Source organism: Anopheles gambiae, chromosome 2 (genome assembly GCF_943734735.2).
Source record: "Anopheles gambiae chromosome 2, idAnoGambNW_F1_1, whole genome shotgun sequence".
NCBI lineage: Eukaryota > Metazoa > Arthropoda > Insecta > Diptera > Culicidae > Anopheles > Anopheles gambiae.
Window position 1 is genome coordinate 83,693,768 of NC_064601.1, and position 26,038 is coordinate 83,719,805.

Sequence of the window (26,038 nt, forward strand, 5' to 3'; positions counted from 1 at the left end):
GTCACCATTTTTGATCTTTATTCATGTATTCGTATTCTACCCCCTATGATTACAACCATCGTGAGTGGCCAATTTGTAAGCAAAAAAGGCAAGCATTTTTGATTTATCACACCATGTTCCGCTGTCGACGGTGTAAAAGTTTTTAACGAATTCATGGTTCCTTTGGGGAACACAACCACGGCTAACATTTTCCACCCTTGTGCTGCCCTCTTCAACCCCGCGCACTGACACCGCGTGTTCATTTTTAAACGCACTGAATCCCTCCCGTTTTTTTTGTTTGTTTAAATATATTCTCCTAGCGCGTGTAGTTGATTGCCGCGCTTTTATTATTCCCTCTGCACAATACACACTACGGGCTTTGTTGGGCCGCTTGCACAATAGCTCGCTCGATTGTGCTCTATTGTTCAGGAAAGCGCAGGTTATTCGCGAGTTGTTTGGTTCATCATTTTTCAGCCATTACGCCGAGTGCAATTGAGTGACGGTGTGGAGCAATGTGGCAACGGGATAAAAAGCTTTCACCGGAAGGAGGCGTGGAATAGGAATGGGTTAACAAAAATATGGCCGATTGAAGCGAAAAGCTAACATGTTGAACGCAGCAACACAGCGGACGGCTCTATCGATCGTAGCTTTATGGCGCGCGTGGAGCAATAAATCTTTGATGTTAAATTTATGATTGTTTTCCTTTCGCTGTGCCACCCCGAGATGAATTGAAAATCCGCTTTTTATGGGGCGGCATGTTTGGTGGTGGTGGCAAACCGGGAGTGAGAGACGAAACCCTGGGGGGGCGAAGAAAAGTACACAAAAGAGTGTTTCATCCCGTGGGGCAAAATTGGCTATGCTGGCTGGGTGTCAGTATTGTGGCTCGCTTCATCGGACACACGGTTCCAAGATGTGTATGCGGATGCGTGTGGGTGTGTGTGTGTGTGTGTATATGCTAACATTCCAACAAAAGCTCTGTTTCGCAGTACGGTGCACGCCCGGAGAAGAAAAGCTATGCATAAATTTCCAACTGCCAAGACTATGCCGACCCAGTGCGTGCTGCATGTTTGGCAGTAGTGGTAGTAGCAGAAATGGATCCACCAATCGATTAGCCTGTTGTGTGTGGTGTTGCGTTGTGGCGTGTGCCGAAGGAGCTTACGGTTTGAATCACAGTCGGAAATAAATTCAAATTAAATTGCAATTCTCGAGCAAACGAGCGATTAACTGGGCTGAATAAGTGGTTGTTTCGTATAATTTATCGCTCTCCGAATAGCAGAAGAAGCGTCTGTTTCAATTGTGTGGAAGTAAGTGAAAGGATGGTATTGTTTTTTCCCTGTTTTGCATACAAAAAGTAATCCAATACAGCATGTTTTTGTTCCAATCAAATAGAAGGAAACTGTTTTGTTTGTTTGAGTTGAAAGGATTTAAGCTGGTACGCTGCACGTGCAAGAAGAACGATTGAACAGCAAGGAAGAAAGATCGATTTGCTACGCCTTTCCAGCTACATCATTTACATTTGCGTGAACTGGGGCGTGAAATGATTGATGATTTCGGGATGAAATCTGCTTTTCTTGTACCGGTTTTTTTTAGAAAAAAACAAATCAGATTTAAAGTGATCATTTTGCCTCCTATTCAGGCACGATGCTGCGCCGCCATTTACCGTTTTCAATGTCGTCAGCCTCCCGAAAAGCAGCTTGCAGCAGTCGCTTATGTGGAACTTTATTTGCAAACACAAACACAGGTTCCGGTTAATGTTTGCTCCGTCGCTAAACCGTTCCCGGTTTATTTGTCCTTCTTTTTTTTGGTTTCTTTCACGTCCTTTTTTATATTATCGATGTGCAATGGGCATCATCCCCTGTGCACATTCCGGGATTGTGGAAAGCTCACCAAAGCATGCTTGGTAATCACATTTCTCCATCAAACAGAATCGTTTACGGTCATCTGGTAAAGCGGGACCGCCCCGAAAAGGAGTCGCACGTACAGACGTCAGATATAAACATTTTCGTTGACCCGTCTACACACACACACACTTAGATAGACACCACGCGTACAGTCGATCCCCATTTTGCTGATGAAATAGACCATTTGATGGGGCCTATTTATTTGATGGGACTGCCATCATCAAGCCGAAGAACGGTGAGATTTTGCTATGTGTGTGTGCACGTCTTTGGAGATTGTTTTTGGAAGGACAGCGATGTAGAGATGAACCTAAAGACAGACAATAAAGGAATCGCTGGTAGCAGCAACTGTAACCAATATTTTACTTTCACACACCGTACGAAAGCGGCAAGGGGAGTTTGGGTCAGAGTTTTCCAAAGCAAAAGGGACACGATTGGAGGGACGAAAGACATGGTAGTGGTAGTGTTTTTGATGTAGTTGACCTGTTTCTTCGCTTTTTGTCGCTAGCGTGTTGGATCACGTTTCTTAATCGAGTAAAAAATTGGAATGTGACCCTTTGGGCATTGGGTTGAATTTCAACGCTTGTGGGGCGATGCTCGTGCGGGTCGAAAATCATTCATTCCACTTGTGGGGTGGCTGGATAGCATTTGATACAAGTGTTGCAAATTAAAATAATCTTTTTTACAAGAGAAGGTTCGGTTCGGATTGCATGTGGAAAGCGTCGGCTATCGATGCTGGCACTAAACGGGCAAAAAAGGTCCCAACAATGGAGACGCCTGGTTGTTTGTGGAAAAGCGTGATGAAGTTATTGATTTTACTTGAAAATGACCATAGCTTACTGTAAATTGACTTATCTGGATGTTTTTACCAATTATGCAAAATTATTAAATATTTAAAGTCACTAATGATGATAATGTTTATTATTTCATCACATTAATAATAATAATAATAACAATAATAATAATAATAATAATAATAATATTAATATTAATAATAATAATAATAATAATAATTGAACATATACAACTGTTGGCCACTTGAAACCTATAAAAATAAATAAAGTTGATTGGTGTATGTTACAAAATTCCAAAAGTTGCACCTTACTCATAACCTCATAACCTCTAACAACCGTAATGCGCAATTCACTGTAGCTTCTGGCAAAACGTGGGAACATGTAAGATCCTTACCCTAATCGCTCCCTAACACAAGCACAGGGAGCGAACATTAACCTTGAAGAATTTTCATCAATCTACCCTACCTGCATTATGCGAAAAAAAATGTGCAGAATGTCTGAAACCCTCCCTCGAGATAAAACCAGAACCGAGATGCCTGCCGGGCAGCACAACCACGGAAACAGGATACTCTAATGTATTCATACCGCCTTGCGGCGGGCTCCCCCGAGAACAGCATGCCACGCGGTTTGCACCCATTAAGCAGGATGAGCCATTGTGTGCAAATATTTATCCTCCCGGGCACAAAGAAAAATATTGCAAACCACGACAAAATACCTCCCTTCCAGTCGGTAGGAATTTTCATCGCTTCAATCTAACGCTGCTCGGATCAATTTTGCCAATCTTCTTGCCCTCCACCACGTCGCGAGTCACTTACCATGGTTAAACATCTTCATGGCGGATATGCAGAGCCCGGATTGAGCTGCAAGCTTCACGGGAGCACCGAGTGCCACCTTGCGTAATGCTGGGGACGCATTTTTTCTCCCAATCACGAACCCAGCCACGTAGCGCGCGCTCGCCAATAAATGCAATATTTTACGAGCGTATTTGCTGTGACAAGGATTGGTACTTCTTGGAAAACGAATGTGACGGTGATTGGGCGAAACCGGGAATCGTCACGTTGCTACAGACGATTCGTTTTCTCCTTCGCTTCCGCGAGCTGCCCGTCGTCTTGTGGTTCGCGCCACAGCGGTGGCCTTCACAAGGGACTGAGTCACACACACACACACACGGACAGGGTCATCCAAGATCTCATTTATCATGCTTTGCGAGGAAATATTGCGCCGGCGACAGTTACGCGAAGCTAGCGGAGGGCTGGTTTTTTTCTGCTTCGCTGCCTTTAAGGTACCTCGCACCCATAAACTACCTCCCGCTGGCTCTATTGGTGGCGTATTAAGACGATTGGATTTCGATGATTAGACGAATGTCGGGCAAACAGGTCCTTCGCGTTAAGGCAGCATAGCATCGCAGAAGCTTTTAATGCACGGTTTCAGTATACTTTAAGCGGGGATGGTTTTGTGTGCTTTAGTTACTGCAGGAAGATGCCATGTTCAAGATACGACGCTTGGTAGTTTTTTTCACGCTACTGGTATTGGTGCATGCAGTAAATGTAAAGAAGGCTAGAGACAGGCAGAGTGTGGTGGTCTTTCGTATCGATCCAAAGTGTCTGCTGACCTTCAGCGAATGGGAATGGTGCTGGTGGTTCAAGAAGCAGACGATGTCTATTAGACAAGACACAAGGTGTGGTAAGCTTGTTTCCCGTTTGTTTTGCCACGATGGTCTTAGGGATCTTGCTAAGAAGCAGTTTCGCTAAGAAACTTAAGCTTTATTTGATAAGGTAGAGCTATTTGAAAGTGTTTCATACTCGATGTACGTTCTTTGGTTTGTTTCCTGTGTTATGTGTTTTAAAACATTAACTATTTTCATGTTTTTATAAAACATATTATATGTTTTCTTTGAGTGACTATGTCTCTGTGTTTATAATTCAATACAGTCAATACGCATGCTTCAGAATTGATTTTAGTCGATGAAACGAGTATAAAACAATGTCCATAATGCAATCGAAAAAAATGGCAGTAATATTCATCATGATTAATTTGCTTTTGATTATTTATGATATTCATGAGTGTGAAATTCATACGTCAGATAGAATCTTGTTCATTTTGTTTATGCAAATTGCAACAAAGTATAATAAAGATGGTGTGGTACAACTTCTCGAATTTCATCAGTTTACTGCTGGAGCTTTTTAACGAGATTTGACAAGACAGTAGCTTAAGGATTCTTGATTGCTATACAGTATTTCTTCTTGGTTGGAAAAACAGGACGCTCTATTTGCATAATGCATATAACCTAAAATTACTGCCCTCTACTGTATTTCAAAAGCAATGTATGACTATTTACAATCATACAATGCAATTATAGAATTCTAAATTAGCTTGAAGGAAATATGGCTGGTACATTTAGCAAACAGTTTGCAAAGATGATCAATTTGGTTGCTTCTAAATGGGCAAGATACGAGCCCGAATGCTCAATTGAAGCCAATCTCAAAGCCCGTTGCTAAGTGTTCAGGATGTCTCAACCTTTCGTTTCCAATACTCATAAGTTTCGACCCACAACTCACTCGTAAATCGTAATGGCAAACAGTGGGGCGGCTCTCATGCACGTGCATCACTTATACTCCCACCAGCTGCTTGATGTGTAATCCCTAATCATGTTCATTAGAAACAGAGAAATGGATTAGCTCAAGGTTCGTAGTTGCAGTCATAATCCCGCCTCCGATAGAAAATTGGAATCCAGGAGGGAGATGTGCAGAGATGCGCACAGTCGTCGGATAAAACCACAAAAAAGCACACATCTTTTGCGTAAGAGCTTTTATACGAAGCTCTCGTACACGTACGGTTAGACTTCCCACTTTGGACGCTAGATAAAACGAACAGATAAATCCCGCAAACAGTATGCGCAGAGAATGGATGCTTCGAGTGTTAAAGATCCTGCTGTGTGCTGCTGATGCTGACTGTTGCATTCCAATGCTCGTTTATTCCACTGAAGTGGATGCAGCGCTAGCTAGATAGATAGTGAGCACACATGCTTGTTAGTAGTGCTACTAATGGGAAAGTGTGTTGCCAGTAGGATAATGATTGCAAAACCGCAGTGGATAGAACCATTTATCAGAACATTTGAAACGAAAAAGCGCAAGAGCAGTGGCATTTGTACTGAGCGACAGTTCTGCTTCATTTCTATATTTATTTCTTTATTGAAAGTGGCTTTGTTTGTTTCATGGCACATAAATAGATCATAAAAGAGTTTTTTTTTCATCTTAAATCTATTTCAAATGGCAATTCACCCACATTACCCGGAAAGAACTTCTCAGTACACCGTTTACGGTAGAACTTCCGGCTGCTTGGTTTGCAAATGTATTGATTTTAATGAAAAGACTTCCTCCGAACCGTGTTGTGAATGTCATTCCCGGAGAAAGCATTTCGTGCGATTGGCAGCGGCTAATGGAAAATCCGACCGATATGGCAGGGCGCCAACCACCACCGTCCACATGGAAGGTGCACAGGATTTTGGCAACCGAACCGGATATGCTGCTCATGCCTGAAGATTATTGACTGCGACGGAGTTGACTGTCTGCCAAGACACAGTAAGGAATGCCATTTTGGAGATCGAAGAAAATCTTTTACCTTTCCGTTCGGGGTTTTTTTGTTTTGTTTTTTTTTTTAGCAAATCGTCAAGGTGACTCGAACCACACGGGGAACCTCACTTTCCAGTCGCGACGCAGCGGGGCTAAGCGAGCTAAGAAGCGTGGTGGAATAATAGTGGCGATAGTTTACCACCACGGTGACGACACAAGTGCAGACGGATTATAAGTGCGTCGTACTTTGAGCGAAAAACGGGAAAATGCTACTATCGATCTAAATGTGACCCGCGCTCGTTGGGTTGGGTTTAATGGCTTGAGCTAGACTATATCTTCCCCTCCCACAAGCAACGCACCGTAGATAGGGAATTGATAGCAAGACACATTAGCGCAGCAAGACGCGCTCCTGCGAAGGAAGCGCCCTGTCCTTGAGCGGTAAATTCCAAACGGACAGAAAATTCTCATTTTCTTCAACCACGCCACCCGTTAGCCGTTGCCTCGGGGGTGTGGGTGTCAGCCCGCGTTCGTTCCATTTTATGCCAAGTCCGATAAAGTCTGCCCGGTCTCGAAGCGATTGCCGAGGCAATGGCAAGTGTTCTGCACGTGACCTGCCGCTGCGAGCTGGCAAACTCGATTGTACTCGCCGTTCCGTTCGCTTTTCCGTTTCCGCCCGGATGGCTTTCGCTTTGTGTGCGTGTGTGCGCGTGCGATTGTGTTTGTGCTTGTCCGATTTTCCCTCGATAAGGAACGCCGAAATAGTCTTTCGCTCGATTACTCTGGGAAATTATGTTCCCAAGAAATGGTTCCAAGAGTTCGAGTCGGGATCGCCCTTGCCTCGTCGCAAGGAAAAGCTTAAACTTCCATTGTTCTGGCTGATTTAGGGGAAGGAGTGGTGAAGAGTGAAGTGAGCTTTATCAAAGAATGAGTTTGTGCAAAGTTCATACAGTGATCGGCAGTATATAAATGGGCGAGATGCTTTTTTAAACCCCATTTGCATAATGGACGGGCTAAACCAGTCGTTGTTTAAACTGTTCATATTCTGAGTATATTTGGCGGGGATGTATTAGTTTGGTTTGCAAATATCTATTTACTCAAGAGCTTGAAAAACTAGTTCAGAACCAGTAATGTTGTTGGAACATTAAAACGTAAATGTAAAATGGTTTCTTACTGTGTTCAATTTTGTTTTTTAACTATCAATTGGTACTCTTAACATGGAGTCAGAGATATTTTTTTTTACAAAATGAAAAATCTTTAAATGTATTGCATCTTAGGAATTCAAATAATTTTAAAGTCTAAGTTAATTTTATAAATTCTATACTATCAACCACCTACCTGTCCGACTGGCCTCCCGGAGCAGATCGTCGATCAGCTCATCTCGTACGTGGATACCGAGGTTTCGCAGCATGAACTGCAGCTCTTCTGGTGTCACGTGCCCATCCTGGTCACGGTCGAGCAGGTCAAATGCTGTTCGCAGATCTGTAGAAAAGAAAAACAACGCATGAGCAAGATTATTACAACCAACAGCCAAACAAGGACAACGTAGAGTGTAGAAATCTAATGCCGACAAATGTCATCACCAGGTACAGGTAACGATTTGGTAATTCGGTGTGTAGTACTTTTTTCCATGTTTTTATTTGTTTGTTCACTCTTCAGTAGACGTGTTCTTCGCCAGCGCTTCGGTGCTCTAAAGCTCATGACGCCAAATGGGTTTGCCATTAGCAAACATATTGGTACGATCTGGCGATGATACCTGCGCTCGGAATGTCGGCTTTGTGTGAGAGGGTGGAAAATTGCAATGACACGAACCGAGGCAAAAGATGTGCTGATGAAATTTAAGATTCATCGATCGGGCGGGACACGAAAGTGAACGGATCTGGAACTTTGGATTTGTTTATCGAGTTACCAAAGTCGCAAAAGGGGGAACGGATAGACGAAAATTGTGGTTGAAAGTTGGAAGTTCGTAGAATTGAAAACGACCAGCATCTCTCTGTACTCATCCTAACAGTGTGTGTGTGAGTGCGAGGGGGCTCTTTTGGGTTTTAGGGTGGCGAGCAGATTTCTTAATCCACAAAACTCAACGAGCTCTGGGAAGGGGATTTCAGCTTTCCTGCGAAAAACTTTTCCATTCCACTGTTCAATAGTCAGCGTATCGGATGCCGTCGTGCCTTTTACATGCAAATACAAGCACGCCAGCTTCTCGGTAGTGGGAAAGTGATTCCGTGAATACTGCCGACATTCATTCCCCATTAGCATAAGAATGGGAGTTTTTGAAGGGAAGTTAACTATTGCCCGTGTTCCCCGTTTCTGTGGAGCAAACTTTAATACGCCAATGTTGCAGTTGCCGTATTCGGTGCCAAAATCTTAGACAAACAGCTAATGCACACAGAAGCCGTGCTGTAATGGAATGCTATCCCCTTCTCGCTGCTTTGCATAATCAATTCTTCAACGATGCGCATTAACAGTAACACTCCAATGGTTTTATTATAATTTAATATTGTGTGAAATGTTGCTGGCAAAAATGTATATTTCATACCTTGTTTATAAAAAAGTATTAAAAAAATTGTATACATTTTCTGAAGATGTACCCCAATTTTACTACGCTCTCCCAAGGCGCACTGTGTTCACCTTTTATGCTACACACACTGTACAGTGTTCTAGCAAAACTGTAACGAAGGACCTTTTATAGCGCCCAAGGGAAAGTTTAAAGATCGCTTAGCGCATTCGCCATTTACATAAGCCCTTCTCTGCTACATCGACGTGAAACGACCGATAAGCGGCACCGTACGACACCGAAGTGAAATTTGTGTCTGGGACCTACCAACGCGAAACCTTTTGCTCCCCTGCTACTGTTCAGTTGGCCGTGCTCGTTCAGTGTTTTGGCTCGTTTGTGGAATTCGAGTAGAAGGGAGGATTGTTGACGTTCATCGAAAAAGTAACTTTTGGAAGAGAAACTTGAGTAGAGCAAAACACTTCCAACGATCATCGACAGAGTCAGGCATAGTGAAAAAAATATTAAGAATTGATTAAAAATAGTTGAAATTGAATATCAATATGTTAACTATTGGATTATTCATAATTCTTAATCGTTGAAAGAATATCCTTGGAGGAATACAATTAAGTCATTAAAACATTATTTAAGTTCAAGACAACTTCAATATTCATTCAAATTGTTTGCTTCAAAACAAACATGAGGATTTTTTTTCAAACTGTTTCTCAATCTACTTTGGTATTTTCAACAAACGCAATACGTACAGTGAGACAGTTTTTCCCTTTGGTCTCACCATCTTCTCCAACAAAACGACGCAATGGCGGATTTGCTCCAATCCAAACAACGCGCTATTGATTAATAGTTGCCAATTAGTGTACTTCGGGACAATAAACAAACATTATATACAGTATCCCAGCGGGGTCGGGGAAAAAGTGACCGCGCAATGTGAAGCCTAGAACACATTTGCGCCAAACAAATCGTACACTGGCTGCTGGTTGCAATGTGTGCTCTCGTGGCCATTGCGCGTGAACGTGGGTGTAAATGAATGGTTTTCTTTTGCTGTTCGCCTCCAAATCAACCCACAACTGGATCGGCTACACGGGTAGTGAAGTTATATAAACAAGCCATGTTTCTTCAAAGTCACAATGATTTATGCCATAACTTTTGGGATAGCATAAAGAAAATAACAAGAAAGTCGACCACATTCAGCTCGAAAAAACACAAAAGACAAAAAGCAGCATGAAAACGGAAAGGTTAGTTTATTGCTCATTCCAGAAGCAAGAGCTTAGCAATGTGGCTGCGCCGTTCCTTTGTACTGTTGCTTCTCGAACGGGCAAAAGGAACATTACGACATTCGTACGTTATTCTCTTCATAATTAACGGTAACATGGGAAGGAGAAGTGTAGTAGGGTCCGGCCTTTCCTTTGCAAGTTAAGCCGATGATTAATGTATCGTATGCATGCAGCTGCATCGGTATGAAGGTCATGGCAGATCTTTATTTTTAGTTGCATGCGAACATCTTTGCAACTCGCAGTATTGCGCCCCTGCATGGCCGTTAGAACCGAGGTGAACCGAGAGCACTGGAAGTTTATTGAATTTCCTTTTGCTGGTTCTGGCGAGATGAAAATTAAATCAATCAATCACGTATCGGGAAATGAAGGTCGCTGGAGCTGGAGGTGTGGCCAGAGATCCCAGTCGGCCGGTAGTGACAGCCGGCATCGATCCACCCGAGCGTATCGGTTGCGTGTGTTTTTTTCGCTAGATATTAGCGTCGTTGTAGGAGCTATCGGTGCAGAAAGATGCGACATGCTGACATTGCACGCAATCGAATAAAAACATCCAGTAGATATGTTAATCAAAGCCGCTCTTAATCAACTGCAATCAATCAATTCGTAGCGTAGCGTCGAATCGAATTGTCTGGATATCCGGGGATGTACAGGTATGCGATGTGCGCGTTTGCGCAAAAGAAAGTGATTTGCGTTGGGTAGGATATTCGCTTTGTGGTTTTATTGATACGATGAATAAATGTATTCGTCGAATGATAGTGTGGCAGTTTCAGATTTCTGTTGTGGATACTTCGACAGAATAATCGAAGATTGGACTTTGTCTTTGATTGAGTTAATGATTGATTACTTAGTTATTGAGGATAAACATGCCTTAAAAGTTCAATATAATTTACTTTAAATGAAACATGTTAATGTATTATTGCTAAATATTGCTTTTGGCCATGATTTGTAAAGGTTTCTTACTTTAGTATAAGAATACTTGTATCAAAAATATTGTATGAAATAAGATAAGCATCATCTTTAGTATTTATTGCACCATTTTAATGGAAGACATCGCACGAACTAATAACATTTTTAAGCCAAACTGTTTCATTATTGAATGGCTCACACAATAATGGTACTTTACTGCGTGGTGTACGTTATTCATTCGCCAGGAACATGTCATAAGAAAACTTTCCCAACTTGATGAAGGAATGTGTTTCGTGTCACGCACCAAACAAGATGACACTTACTTATCCATCACAGACAGCCGGAAGTAGCCGAAGAGAGAGAGAAAGAGAGCGAGATCGAGAGCATTTTTTTTTTCATTTAACTTTTCTGATCCAACTTTTTACATTGCCCATCCCTCGTCCGATAATTATGTCTCAACGTGCTTTGACAGGTTTTGCCGGTAGACAAGGGGGGGACAGGGCTGCCACAAGAATGTGTGGTAAACTTCAGTCCCACCACCACTGTCGCCAGTCGCCGCACGGATACGGATGAGAAAATGTTTTATAAGCTCACGGATCGGTTAGCACACAACGGGCAAAGATAAAAGAAAAGTGCTTCAAAAGCGGAACATAATACGGGAAGTAATAAGAAAGCTTGGCACAGGATAAGAGAAAAATGGTGTGTGTGTTAAAAAATAAACACAGCGACCAGTGTTCGGGGTGGGACAGAGCAAAGAAGAAAGTGGATTGATGCATGAACGCGCGAACTGACGATTTTGTCCCGCTGTTCGACTTGGTGGAAAAAGTGATTTAAAATCTCATTTAAAATTCTCATCAACTGTCAAAACAGCGGAAGCAACTCGTTCTCTCTCACACCGTTTGTTGGTCTTATCGATGATGGGTACGGTGGAGGGTTTTTTTTTCAAGAGAAAAAAATCAACCTGATCTTTTACAAAGTCTTTAGAAAATTGTGAAAGGACTTTAGTTGTCCACATATTTGTATGTGAATGTGATGAAACTTTCCTTCAATCATCTCTCGCGATAGATACGGGGAAATGCAGCAGCTTTAAAAATGCCTGGCACTGGACGGCAATATTTGATCGTCTGTAGATAATATCAGCATTCGCAGAAATGGTGATTACAGATAAAAGCTTGGTTGAAATGTTCCTTGTTGATTTATCCACAATCTAGGGCCGTGTGGAATTTCCATCAAACTTAAGTAAAATATTGAGTTTTAGCAGCGTTTCCGGGAAAACTCATTGCAGCACCGTAGCACTTTGTGGGTTATTATAGTGGTCTATGATTAGGAGTGAACTGAAGCTGCTCCCGATTGCCCTGCGGAGGACCTTCCTTCATTTAAAATTTCCCCGAAAACGGTTGGACGTCGTAAACGTTTGAAAGACAATTTCGGTTGTTGACATTTATCATTTTGGCCCCCCTTTCTGCAGCGGTCCGAGCGTTGGTGTCAATATTGAAACAGCTTTAAATTAAACCGTTCCCCAGCAAAGGAACGTCAAATTCAATTTGGTTGGTTTGAAATTAAATTTTCATCCCCGGCTCTGTTTGGTGGAAATAGGCGGTGGATCGGAATAGTGGCGAGAGCTTCATTCAGCTTTCATTTCGAAAACCTTTTCCACACACCGCTCCCGGAGGTTAGTGGAGCAGCAAAAGGTACCGCTGGCGCTCTGCTAACAGCACCGGATGGTAACTGTCAACAGACCTTGCGACCCTCGCAGCACCTCGTTTGGGGGTTGGGAATGTCGCCAATTAGTAGCAGTGTGCCGCCCAACATCCTGGTTCCTTCCGGGAAGCGTTGAGAAGTTGCTCTTGGTTGGTAACTAACTAGCGCTTGGCAGACCCTTGATATATGCCCTCGGTTGCAGCGCACCGACCGAAAAGTGCACCATGTGCAATTTTAATAATTAAATGCAAACAAAACGTCGACCTCGAGCAGTTCAGTGGAACTCGTCAGCCCGAAGAGATAGGGCACTCGGTGCATTTGTCTTTCGAAACTGTGCGTTAAATGCGCAGATTGACGTGTCCTTGTTTCGGGGACCTCAGTGGGAAGTAGGGAATGTTTTGTTGATGCTGCATTAGCCGCTGTTTGCATAAAACAGTTTCATGGAATGTTTCAACACAATTATTTTTGTTGCTAGCATTTTGCGGCGGAGTTGTGGAGTTGTTATATAAGGAACAAATTTCACGCTAATAAACAAAATGCGTACAAAGCGATTTGAGTTTGAAGCAATGCAGGTCTTTCTACTTCGCGTACGGAAGAGCTATCGTTTGCTATTCGTGGTGCTTTTTTGCGTAGGTATCTTGGTTATGATTTAATGTTTGATTTTTCCATCACCCGCGTACGGTGTAATGGAGCGTTTTTGAAGGAGGTAGAGAAAAAAAACATACATTTTCCCAAACACGACTTGAAGCTAACACGATGTTTCGCCCCATTTCAATGCTCAGCGAAGGAGAAACGAAGTCAAAGGATCGTGTAACGAGGTGGAACAGGAAAAGCAAACACCAAAAAAGCGCTCGATTGATGTTTAAAATGGAATAATTTTTTATTACGGCTTGTTCCATGTCCCGTGTAACATGTGAAGAGAACGTGTAAAGCTATCTGTTTGATTAAGATGCGGATTGGGGTGGTGTAGTATTGAGAAGAGATGGGAAAAGAACTTTATATTAATGGCATCATCTATGATAGATTTAATGGTAGTATCATCTATGGTAGATTTAAACTTTTCTTACAGCGAAAAAAGGTAAAAGTCTTAATGTTTCAATGAAAGTGGACTGTTTCGAAAATTGTATTGATTCACACAAGACAGATAATTATCTGGAATTACGCTACCAACGGTATGTGTGTTACTCATTCTACACACACTATCTGTTTTCTCTTTTTTATGTGACCTCATTTGCCTTAGCAAAACGATCATCGCCATTAGCTGGAATGGTTATTGGGTTTGCTCTTTTCTGAGAACCATCAAGACCACAACACCACCATGGAGAGACCATCCATCACACCAAGACCAGTGAATTCTATCATGACATCGGATTGGACACAACTATGTAAACCAGATAAACCTTTTCAATAAAATCAATGTATAGCTGTAAGAACACCAAGACTGCACGGTATAAGTTAAATAAAAGCCACAATTGGCTTACAAAGAAGAGTGTTAGATTTTAAGATTAGAATTAATATATTGATTTAAATAGGCGAATTAGGCCAATCGGCTCAAAGTCCATAAAAAATGGTTACAAATAACCAGGAGTCTCCATTAACAAATTCGGGCGAATAAGTTGTTGGAAACGATGAAATACAGAACAGTATTTTTATCCATTCATTATGACTGCGATATATTTTGAAAGAATAGAAATACTAATAGAAAAGGATAGAAATACTCCTCATTCAATTAAAACATCAGCGTTAAATTTAGATCGTACAGTGTCAGTGCACAGTACAAACTCATTTATTTTTATATGCAGTTGTTTCAATAAAATGTTAATTTTCGTGTGTAATTTGAAACCAAACCTTCCAAGCCAGAATAAACCTCTAGCCAGCTAGGCTGACAATCGATCGGGGCAGCGAAGCATTTCAATTAAACTGTCAAATTTCAAACGCAACACGCTAAGTGTTTTCTTACCAGCTGGGTGCAATTTTGTGAAAGGTAAAAAAAGAAAAACGAAACACAGAACCCCGTGACAACTCAAACAAATGATGTTTTTGGGGAAAAGCCGCACACACAAAAAAGACCCCAACAGCTGGACACGCACAAACATTTGACATCGGAAGCTACCAAATGCTGTCTCGAAACGCGATTCTATGCCGTTCCATCCCAGGAAATGTTTCACCAAGGACAGATGTCGATGGTACGGACACGATCAATCGTGCCCCAGTGCCACCGCGTAGTTTCTCTTTTAATTTTTGACAGCCGATAAATTGTCCTCCTTCCTTCGTCTTGCTCTTCGCCCGCAAAACCAAACGTGGAGTGTATTGCACCAAACGCCACGCAATGCCGTCCTATTGAGATATCTTGAGAAATGGTTTGATGCGAGCGACTACTGTTAGTGTGGGATCAGGGTGACCTTCGCACGAGACACTTTCTAGACGGGGGCCGCTCTGCGGTCAACCATCCCGCTGACCAACATGAGAAATCGTATCCATTTGTTACGAGAAAGAGTTTGTTTCGTTGCCCAGCAGCAAAGTTGTCTAGCACAAAGTGTGATAAATAATGTTGTACGAATATACAGAGCGAAGAGATTAAGCTTATGTTATGTAGTTCCGGTAGAATGTTTGTTGAAAAATGGCTACAAAATGGTGAACATGGCGATTGAATGCAGTGTGGGAGGGTGTTTCGGTGTTTCGGACACACGAATCAAATGCTTGAAGTGGTTCGTTATTAAATTGGAACGACTATTGTGACGTATTTTAATTTAATGTCTGTTTCGTTAAGCAACAATTGTCTCAATTTTTCCCATATATTATGTTTCTTATCACTAGCTGAATTGCTTACTTTGTATTGCGTTATCATAGCTTTTATGGAACCATACTATTAAATACAATCAGAAAATCTTTTTCATAAAAGAATTTCAATATAAAACAGTTTCAGAATTTTGAATGACATTAAACGCCGGTTCGGTGCACTGCATCACGCTTGTCAATTGGAAATGCGATACTGAAAACCACCGTACGCAAACACAGCCTCCACAGCCAGAAACCCACAAGCCACAGTCGCGGTATTCTCATGCCATTTTGCCCCCCTCTCCTCCTCATGCAATTGTACTTCATAATTTCGCTTGCATCATTGTAGCAAAATGAAATCGAATGCCAGCCAAGAGCTACGCCAACATTATTTCTCACTGTCACACTGGAATGCTGTGCCGGCGGGCGAGAAATTGTGTTCGGATACACTCGCTGTACGGTGTTTTAAGAGAAACGAGCAAGCAAAAAAAAGTTGTGCGGCCGCTTGTCCACTGCCCGGTTGCAAATTATAAATATATCGGAACGGGAGAGAGCTAACCGCCACCGCATTCCCGGCCAGATTTTCCACGCTGCCAACTTTATTTGCGTTTTCGGCTTCCTTTTGCCACTGCCGCAGCCTTCCATGCCACCTAGCCCGCACGGTGTCTGTGCCAAACTGTCTGCAGGGTGTCTCAACCGCTGAAGTGTTGTGCGCGGTGATTTGGCGGAAAACGCCGCGCTTTGGGACCCTCGCGGTGTGATATGCAACAGCAAGCAAAACGTGATTTTTGTTTTTTGTTTGTTTGTTTGGTGTGCTTGCGGTGTTACCTTCTTTTCTGCTTTCCTCGGTGTGTGCTGGTCGTAATTTTTGTGTGTTTTCCATCCCACTCAGTGTCTTAAAAATCACGCCTGATTTATTCTTTACTTCTGTGTGTGTTTTTTAATGTATTTGCGAGCGTTGAAAATTAATCACCTTCAACGTGCGGGACGTGTCCTGCGGAAATGGTTTTCCATTTGCATCCACTACCATCTCGTTACTCCCACACAGCACGACTCGCCGAAGAAAACGGAAATGTCCTCCGGAGAGTTGTGTGTGGCTGTGTGTTGATCGCAATCAAAAATTTCTCAAAACAACAACCCACAACGTGCTAAAATCGGTGGCTAGTGGCAGGAGAGAAGAAAAAAAAGTTACATAAATGAAACATTGGATTTCGCCGCAACTGTACTGCGGACGGAAGTTTACTTTCGGGGGAAATGGAAAATATTGTGCACCACGTGAAACCGCGCGAGAAACCTTGCCAGTGTCCTTCGACCGTACACACTCGTCGGACCGCCCACACACGATCCCGGTGTGTATTTCCTGGCCCATTTATTCGCAGAACATAATTTATAATCTCCCACTGTGTGTGTGTGCCGGTGTTGTTGTAGCATGGTTCTCATTAAGCAAACGGTGCGACATTTTATCGCCCTGGAGGTCGCCCCCATGGTCGTGGTTGGTCGCTATGGACGATTAATCGAGTCGGAACAGTGGTACCTGCCAGATTGAAGGACTAGCAAAATGTTACACCTCTGGTTGGAAGTCCATGAAAACAAGGGTACGTTGGCGGTGGATTCTGATACGGAGTTGCGATACGATGTCCACTTGCAAAAAAACAGCAAAATCGGAGTGTGCGTTGAAAAGACCCCAAGACAAAGTTATCCCGCACAGCTACCGCACTGAACGAGCTCTACGGAAATGGAATCGGTGTTTCCGCGGCTAATTAAAAGACCTGCAGACAAAACGCACCAAAATCATTCCGCTATTTTGCAACGGTTGAATGACAGCAAAAACCGCATGGCCGCATGAAGCACTCCGCTAGCTGTTCAAATTCAACCAATTTTCTCTGGCCACTGTTTGATGTTTGTATGATAAATATCGGCCACATCATAGAACGCACACGGGTGCCATTATAACACACCAGTTCATTATTGCTTAAACAATTGCGGATGGCGGGATGGCGATTGCGGACACACGTACACAGTCGGAGTGCGGTCGGGTGGCAGCAGAATGTGAATTAGCTACGATTGAGCTCACGATTGCGCAATAAATTAAGGACTTATAATTGCATTTTTGGAGCAGCTTCAGCAACGGCATCGTTGATTGGGAGTGGGTCGAGTACGGTACTGCAGATATGTATTGCAAATGTGAAAAGTTGTTTTGCATTTAATGTGCATTATGACATCGGATTGTGTGTACAAAGATTGAGTTGATTTTGGGGATTTTGAGGATGGGCTGTATTAATGTTGAAAGGTGGAATCGTTGTAGATGGTTTATTAAACAAACTAGGAGATCAGTTACGGATGCTTACTAATAATTATAGAATGTGAGAAATAAATATGAATTAGTTATATAAATCGATGATTTGCGAATGTGTATCTGTTGAATCAATCAAATAATTTCACGAATCAATAATATGGAAGCAAAACAGTTCTCTTTGAAGTCGTTTTGCAGCTTTTTAAAACAGTGATGGAAAATATTTGTTATGAAAGCAATTCCAACAAAACACAAAACAACTACTTCTTCTTCTTCTATTTGGCGTAACGTCCAACGCGTACATGCCGGCCTATACAGGCTTTCGAGACTTAATTCATTACCACGTAGCCTTGCTACGGGGTTATGGTCCATTCTGGGCTTGAACCCATGACGGGCATGTTATTGAGTCGTTCGAGTTGACGACTGTACCACGGGACCGCGACAAAACAAATACATTTTCCTCTTATTTGAGGCAACCACCGTTGTCGTTGTTGCCCTGCCATGAGCTACTTGAAGTAAGAATCGTGTTGATTCTACGGAACGTTGAGATCATTGCTCACGCTTCAGAACGAGACAATACTGTCGTTAACCGAAACTGAAAGGTACAATTGAACTAAATAAAAATCTACAAATTGGTGCTACAATTGTCCGCATTAATTTGTGCACAAACTTTTTAGACATTTCTAAAGGTTCACGATGATTTGACGTACTGTTGCCGAGGCTGCATCAGGCAGTGACATAGATATACTGTTCCGTTTAACTACCACCGCGCCCGCAGCGTTTCGCACTATTTATCTCAATTACTATCACTGGAGGGCACAATTTATGCAACTAATTTCTTCTACCGAGAGCGGTCAATCAACTCTCCTCTTGGCCGGAGGTCCTCCTCAGTCTTCTCCCTCTTACCACTCACTTCGCCACCAAGGCCTCGTTAGGGTGGAATGTAATTTATTTCGATTATAATTTATCATCTTTATTGATCCTGTCACCGGCAAACCGCCCGCCCGACACGCTAATTTGTCGGTCCCGGCGAGTTTCATTTACCGCCCCGCCGCATACAAATACCACTTCATACGGTGGGAGAGCGAACTATTTCTCAAGACGACATATTTCTCATGCGATAAAAAACATTCCGACAAGGACTACACGGGCCGCCACCGCGTTCCTGTCGTACGAGGAACCAAACACCTCAAAAGCAGAACATTAGACTTTGGGAACATAATGCGGTGCGCCTTTGTGTACGAGTGAAAGTTCCAACGATACACTCAGGCGAGATTGGGTAGGCGGAGCTTTTAACGATGGCGTAACGATAACGAGACGCAGGAGAAAAACAAAATCGACCGTTCTCCCTGCGCTGAACAGAACCGGATTACTGCAATGGATGATTGCCGTGCAAGCCGGACTCGGTGCGCTGTACAGATGGAAGTAAAACTTTTTTCCCTTTGGTCATTCGAGCACTAAGCACTCTCTGCATAAGGACAAGCAGCAGCCTGCCCACTCTCGCACACTCAGATGGAGGCGCTTCTCCATTCCTAAATGAGCAAATCGGGGCACGCTGGACGACTCGATTCACCATTCGTGCATGCATAGTTCGGTCCCGTTGGTTCGGTAAGTGGCAAAGCTGAAAAGCTACCGCTTTTCCCCGGCCACTCGAGCCCGGTTTCCCGTCCGGGACGCGGCTTAGCGTCGGCGGAAAGACCATCGGCAGCGTTGAAAATCGATCGGTCAAAGGTCGTGTGGCGCGGAAGGATGAGCGAGCGAGAGGAACAAAGAGCTGGCGAGAGGGTTTGAGGGGAGTTATTTGGATGTGCAAGTGCTCGGAACATGGTGCTGTTATTGTTGCTTCTGTTGTTATGCTCATTGCTGCTGTTCTTTTCGACCGAATGATTCTTCTTCGGTGAAAGGTCATCCATACGCTGGGCTATGATTTAGGCGTAATAGGGCAACCGATTTTATGCTCGTGCTCGCGAATGGAGGATCACGGTGTACACACGGACACAGTGTTGCACACTTGGCACACCGTAAAGAGCCCACTCGTTGCCGTTCCCGTACCTGTTTTGTTCGGGACTTCCGGAATAGAAGTTGGGGCCAAAACACTGACCGAAACAGTTGCTGATGGCGCTGGTTGCGCAAACCTTTCCACCCCTTTATGCTGGAGTGTAGTCGGTCAGTTGAGTACATTTATGACTCAATTTGACCGTGGCAAACGTGCGCTCTATGGTTTGTTGGTAACTACTGGGAGCAATTACTTAGTAGGGTGGTTGGTAGGGTTTTCGTGGAAAATAGGTGCTAAAGCTTTGCATGTTGTAAACATATTTTATTCAAAGAAAACTATATCCTCTGACATCCGATACCATAAATCATTATCTATAGCTGATCATCGATGCCATGAATCATTATGAGCGATATAACAGCTCATTATTATTTATAATGTATAGCTACAGACGAAAGCTTTATATGCAAAAGAAGTTCACCTATCGAGTTTTTGATGCAAAAAATCCTTAATCATGAAAAATGTATTGCGATTCTATATATTTTGCTTAAATATTCTATTAACTTGTTAATGGAATTTCAATACTTTTTCCTATCGTACTGTCTTTATATGTGTTTTTATTTATTTTGATACAAACCTTTTATTTAAAGTGACAATTTGAAACAAAATCTGGCTTCTTGGGTCATTTACTTCATGCGATTTAATTGCGATGTTTTTTTAGTGCCTTCAAGGAATAACTGGAAATTTTAGCTGATTAGTGCAAACAATTGCTTGCACGACTGCCTTCAGTGTTTGAATGTAAGCCAATCTCATTGTTAAATGTTATGCTAATATATGCATCAAATAATCATAATAATAAAAAACAAACTCAGAAAACCTCTTTCATCCTTCGAGGATCCAAAACTCATAGGTTCGATAAGCAAAATATTATTGCATCGAAAGCCACAACAGCACACACCGCAAAGACAGAAAACATTTACTCGATGCCCTTTTTTCTACCTCGAGCATGGGAATTATTCTTTCCAACACTTTGCCTCACATCCACACAACATCGTGGTACGAGTGAACATTGCTACCGCCGCCGGTGGTACCTCTAGTGCCATGCAAAACCCTCCAAGTCCCGGAAACGTGACAAAATGGAAAAGCGTCGTATTGTCTAGCGTCAATTGATTTGATGTTTGCCACGAGGCTCAACGTTAGGTGCCACTTCTTCCCAGCACATGCTCACCGCTGGGAGAGGAGATATCAATACCGATAGTGCGATATTGCACCGTACCGTACCGGCTTCCGGCAAAGCAATGCAATTCATATAATACCCACCTTCCCACCTTATGCATGCGGTGAGCTGGAGGTACTGCTGAACTTCCAACAACCAAGGGAACCGTTTTTCAATCGAACTGATGCACTTTTTTGAGCACCGAACTGCAGATGGATGCACGTGTCTCGCGGGGGTGTAGTTATTGGAATGTTTGCCGTAAAGTGAAGCGAATGGAGAGGAAACACATTTTACTCACTGAAGGTATGGATATGCGGAGGAGCGGGGATCTATCAGGAATGTGATAAATTAAAATGCACTCATTCATCTCTTCGAATATTTTACTCAACGAAAGCTTTTTAAATTAGAGTTGCATAACTGCGATATTATGTTTCATAACTACAATTCAGCTTCTGATGAAATAAAATGAGCTATAAAGCTGCTTTAAAAGCGTTCCACAAGTCGCAATCAAGCAGTCCGCTTAACGCACCTCGGTCTAGCATCGGTAAAGTGATAAAGTAAATTAGTGCAAGCACCATTAATCAAATCAAGCTCTTGTAAACATGCAGCTTGCTGCACTTTCGCCACTCCTTCTCAAAGCGTTGGAATGTGTCTGTAGAATGAATCGTTTCGAGTCGTTTGCTTCGGACGAAATTTATTACCACTGCAGCCACACAAAGCTCGACGCAGTGCCATAAATCGTTGTATTCTAACCAACCGGACGATAAATGATTACTTGGGCAAGCAATGGACGTCGCAAATGTAAAGAGCCGTCAAGATTAGGTGGTTGAAGGGAAGCATATTACGAGCAAATTATCTTCCTCGCTTTTAATGTGATACCTTTCCTGTAATTTCTTTTAATTTGCAATGAGGAAAGACAAGAAAAAAGTTGTACAATACAACAACACTCTTTTTCGTTTCAAACTTTGTTTTTGCGTCTAGCAGTATGCTTGCTATCTCCCAGTTTTTATGATAGCTGTTCTGGAAATGGCTTTTTTTACCCGTAAAAAATACCCGCATTGTACCGATGATCTTTTCCACTGTTCCTTGCCATTTCTTTTTCCTTATCTCGTGCCGTCAAAGTTTAAACTTCGCTGCCTGGTACTGCAAAGCAAGGAACAAAAGTTTCAAAAGTTTTTTTCCCCTTGCTACGGGTCAAACCATACTAAAACAGATCAAACCCATCGTGCAAACGGAAAGCACATCCGCTCGTAGACCTCCGACAGCATGGGCAAGTATTTTCTTCTGGATTCCAAGAAGAAATTATTATCATGTTCATTTCGTACACAAAACTCTTCGCGACTGACTCAACAGGGACTGGACGGACGAACCGGATAGCCGGTTGGAGTTGGACGTAAAGAAGAGGCTGCTACACAAACAGCGCCCGAGCAGCTGCGCAAACGCCCTGTCTGGACAGAAGTTATATAAAATTGTTTCATATCCACCGCTGCACTGGAAGCTAAGAGACGAACGATGTGAAGGTACCGATTGCTGCACTGCACCGGATGTGAACAGAGCGTGCAAGTGTGTGCGGGGAACCTAGCATATATTTTGAAGTAAGTTCTTGGCCTCACGAGATAATGCTCTTCTCGTTGTAGCTAATGGAAAGTTGGAGGTGAAATATCTTGAGCGCGTCTGTTCGCTTCCTGTCTTTGGCGTATCCCGCCGAAGGACAACCAAACATCGTGAGCGCGTGTATATGTATTAGTGGTTTCTATGTACATTATTGATGGTTTTTTGAAGTTTTGCGTCGGTGTAGTTTATTTGGCCGGAGCAGCGCAAACTTTGCCGTTCACCAAATTTGATGGTCGTGGGAAATCATTTAAGCCGAAACCATTACGGTTCGGTTGGTTTTAATTTTGCTTAATACCGGATCATGCCGGGTGGATGTTTGGGCTATCAGTTTTCGACCAACAATGGTGGCCCGAAGAGACCGGGCACTGAAGATGGTAGTAAAGTTTTGTGCCTTGCTGAATTAAATCAGAATACGGTTCAGCGAAGCGAGGGGCGTAAGTGAGAAGAAACCCTGATTTGGAATGTAATTTGGGCGGTGTGTAGCCTTCGAATTGAGGTTCTTTCGTAGGAGGGCGATGTGACAGTTTCATGTAATCAAGCACCCGTATCCTTCGCTCTCTCTGTCTTCTCCCGGCCACACCAACGGCAAATATGAAAATCAAATTAATACTCTCCCCCACGCTACGCAACGATTTCGTTGTAACGAACGCGAACCGCGATTCGGGATCGTAAGTGACTCGAGGCGACAACCCGAGGAGACCCGAGAAACCTGAAACACAACAAAAACAGCGAGACAACAAGTTTCGGTTTCAAATTGGACTGAAACACGCAAACCGACACGTTTCGTTCCTGCGGCATGGCCGTCAAACCGTCGTTAAGGCGTACGATGTGCCTGTGTGTAAGGTGTTCCGGCACTACGGGATGGCTCCTGCTGCGCTCTCTCGCCGCAGGCACCGAACGAGTTTGATACGGCCAACCCTTTATGGTACCACATTAAAAGGTAATTTATGCGCCAGATTGCGTTTTGCCCCGTGGCTAAGGTGGCGATGGTCATGAAAAGGATATTAGCTGGTCGGTTTCTTTGATGTGTCGTCTCCTGGTGGGAACAGGAACGCTTCGAGGACAAGAACGGCAAAGCAGTACGAACAAACGATAAGAAGATTTCCTTCACAAAATAGTGTGATCGTTTCTTTCAATCATTTTGAAAGACGATAAACTCTTTTTTTATTCAGGAGGAACGGACCAAAAACGCCGTATTGCTTAAGGCGATAAACTCTTCTAACAATGTAAAAAATGAAATAACCAATTAACTCATTAATTAGCATTGCAGATAGCGGTTGAAATTATTGGAACATTTTTTAAAGCAACAAAGGTTTAAACATGGTTATTGTAAAGAATTATTTACATTTTCTTTACCAGCACCAATCATCGTTCATAATCTTCCCATGCTCTAAACAAAAATCAAACGAAAATGTCATATATTTGGCATTATGTTACCAGAATGTTTTTTGCTTTTAATACATCAATATTGGGATATTAATGAACCTTTTGTTTTAGCTTCTGAACAAGCTCTTTTATTATTCTATTCATCGCAAACTCAGATTTTTGCGTGAGTCAAATATCACGTTTTCAACCAAAATGTAGTTGAATATTCGTTTTTTTCAATAAGGGAGTAAGAACGGCCCAATAGTTTATAAATAATTATTTTTGAATACATGTATGCACCTCATTACTTATCTAATTCAATCCGTGTAGATTAACGTATTAATCGGTTATTTATGTCTTCTTAGCGGTTTTAAACATTTGGCAATAATGCAATTTATTTTTCACTTGCTGGAGAAATTTGTATCGATTTGACATACGAACTGTCAAAATTTTTAATTCGCGTAGCTCGGGGAAAGACTGTAATTCAATTACTGGTAAAACTGCCAATAATAAAATATTTTTAATATTGGTACCGCGTATATGTATAGCGGGTCGTTACATCCGGGCAACTTTTCGATTACAGTTGACCGTGCAACCAGCCATATCGAGACAATTTCTCGCCGTGAAGCGTGTAAAAGTAGATAAAATTAACATGGCTGACACATTTCAAACCTAAATGTATGTACCCAGCCGTTATCCTGTATGTGTAATGCGATGTAATACCAAAATTTTCACGCGCCCACACATGGCGTGAACACATTCTTCGAGAAACAGATTGTTTTGTATCGACTTATGTATCGTTTGTTTTGTATCGAGTGTCATCGATGTTTTCTTCACGGTGCGACGCCATTTGGTGGAATTTCTGGTTGCACGGTGAGATATTTCATTCGATTACTCACAAAGATAGTCTTTGGTTGTCCGCAAAGAAAATATTAGAAAAGGCAAGGAGTGTTGTTAAGGAAATGCATAAGGAGAAAGAAAGAGGTTTTACAACTGTGGAAACAATGGATCTCCCTGGTTCTTTAAATTGATGATGCGAATCAATAAAAATAAATAACTTAAGCATGAAGTCAAAATCTATACCTCAGAAAATACCAACAGAATACGAAACTAACATGATGACTTTCCATTAGCTTGTAATAGAATGACAAAAAAAAACCCAATTTGATCGGTCTAAAATTGGTAAGATACTGTTCTATCTTAAATATTTTTTTTTTATTTTGTAAAATTTGAGGATTTGAAAGCTGCTCAATAATTCATTCGGACGGCCATTAAACACGGGGAGTCATTATACACGCTAAATTAAGGTAAAAACTCTTTAAACCCCGTAAAATGCCAAATTAATAGAGCGTTGGTCATTGCGTGCAATGAAAGAGCTAATTTACACTTCATTTTCCTTTCACTCAGTTTTTGTATTCAATTTAAACGATTTTTTTTTAATACCGGTTATAAGTGCTATTTTAATTTCGTTTATCATTATGTAATAACAGACCGTAATTGAACATCATACTGTGAAAGATACATATTAATTGAATGCATTCCAACGTAACCCCTTTCACAGTCAATTTGATCCTTTTCGAACCAAAGGCGCGTCATATCTTCGTTACCGAACATTGCGGTGGCGTAGGAAAACGGCTTACATTACGTAATCCAATCTAAAGTACGTCTGAATGCATCTCAACTTTATGGTGCTCCAGGGCTAGAGAAACGGCGCAATGCCAGAGGGAGATAGTAAAAAAGCATCATCCCATGCAGCAACGATGGGATGGTACCGCCATGCTCTAGCACAAAAGGAAGGTATAAATTTCCCTTCCCATAAAAGTTACACCCATGATCTAGTTTTACAATCTACCGTGGTGTGTTACGGGGAGAGTAAAAAAAGGGCACCTACAAAAAATACTTCGAGAAACAAAACAGCTTTTCAACACTTTTTGCAAACACCAGCAAAAGTCGGCCACACGCGCTAGATCGAAAGTGTGAAAGAGGACCATTTTCACACCTTCACCTTTTTTTTCTATTTGGATGAACGGCCGTGTGTGTGATGCACAGGTTCCCGAACCCCTCTCGTTCACTAACACGAAATGATCTCATCCATCAACGCACAGCGCAACACCGGTTGGCAACACCGTCGCCGCCCGTTGTCGCTGTG

General features: G+C 42.4%; 1 protein-coding gene across 12 annotated transcripts in view; it reads right to left on the reverse strand.

Annotated features, from left to right (window-relative positions):
* Positions 1-26,038, reverse strand: part of LOC1276079 (calcium-binding protein E63-1) — an 85,941-nt gene that overhangs the window by 18,162 nt on the left and 41,741 nt on the right. For all 12 annotated transcript variants that reach the window (XM_061649696.1, XM_061649691.1, XM_061649701.1 and 9 more), the window contains one exon: positions 7,579-7,722. In XM_061649696.1, coding sequence (XP_061505680.1) covers positions 7,579-7,722 — 144 coding nt within the window. The remainder of the gene's footprint in view (positions 1-7,578; positions 7,723-26,038) is intronic.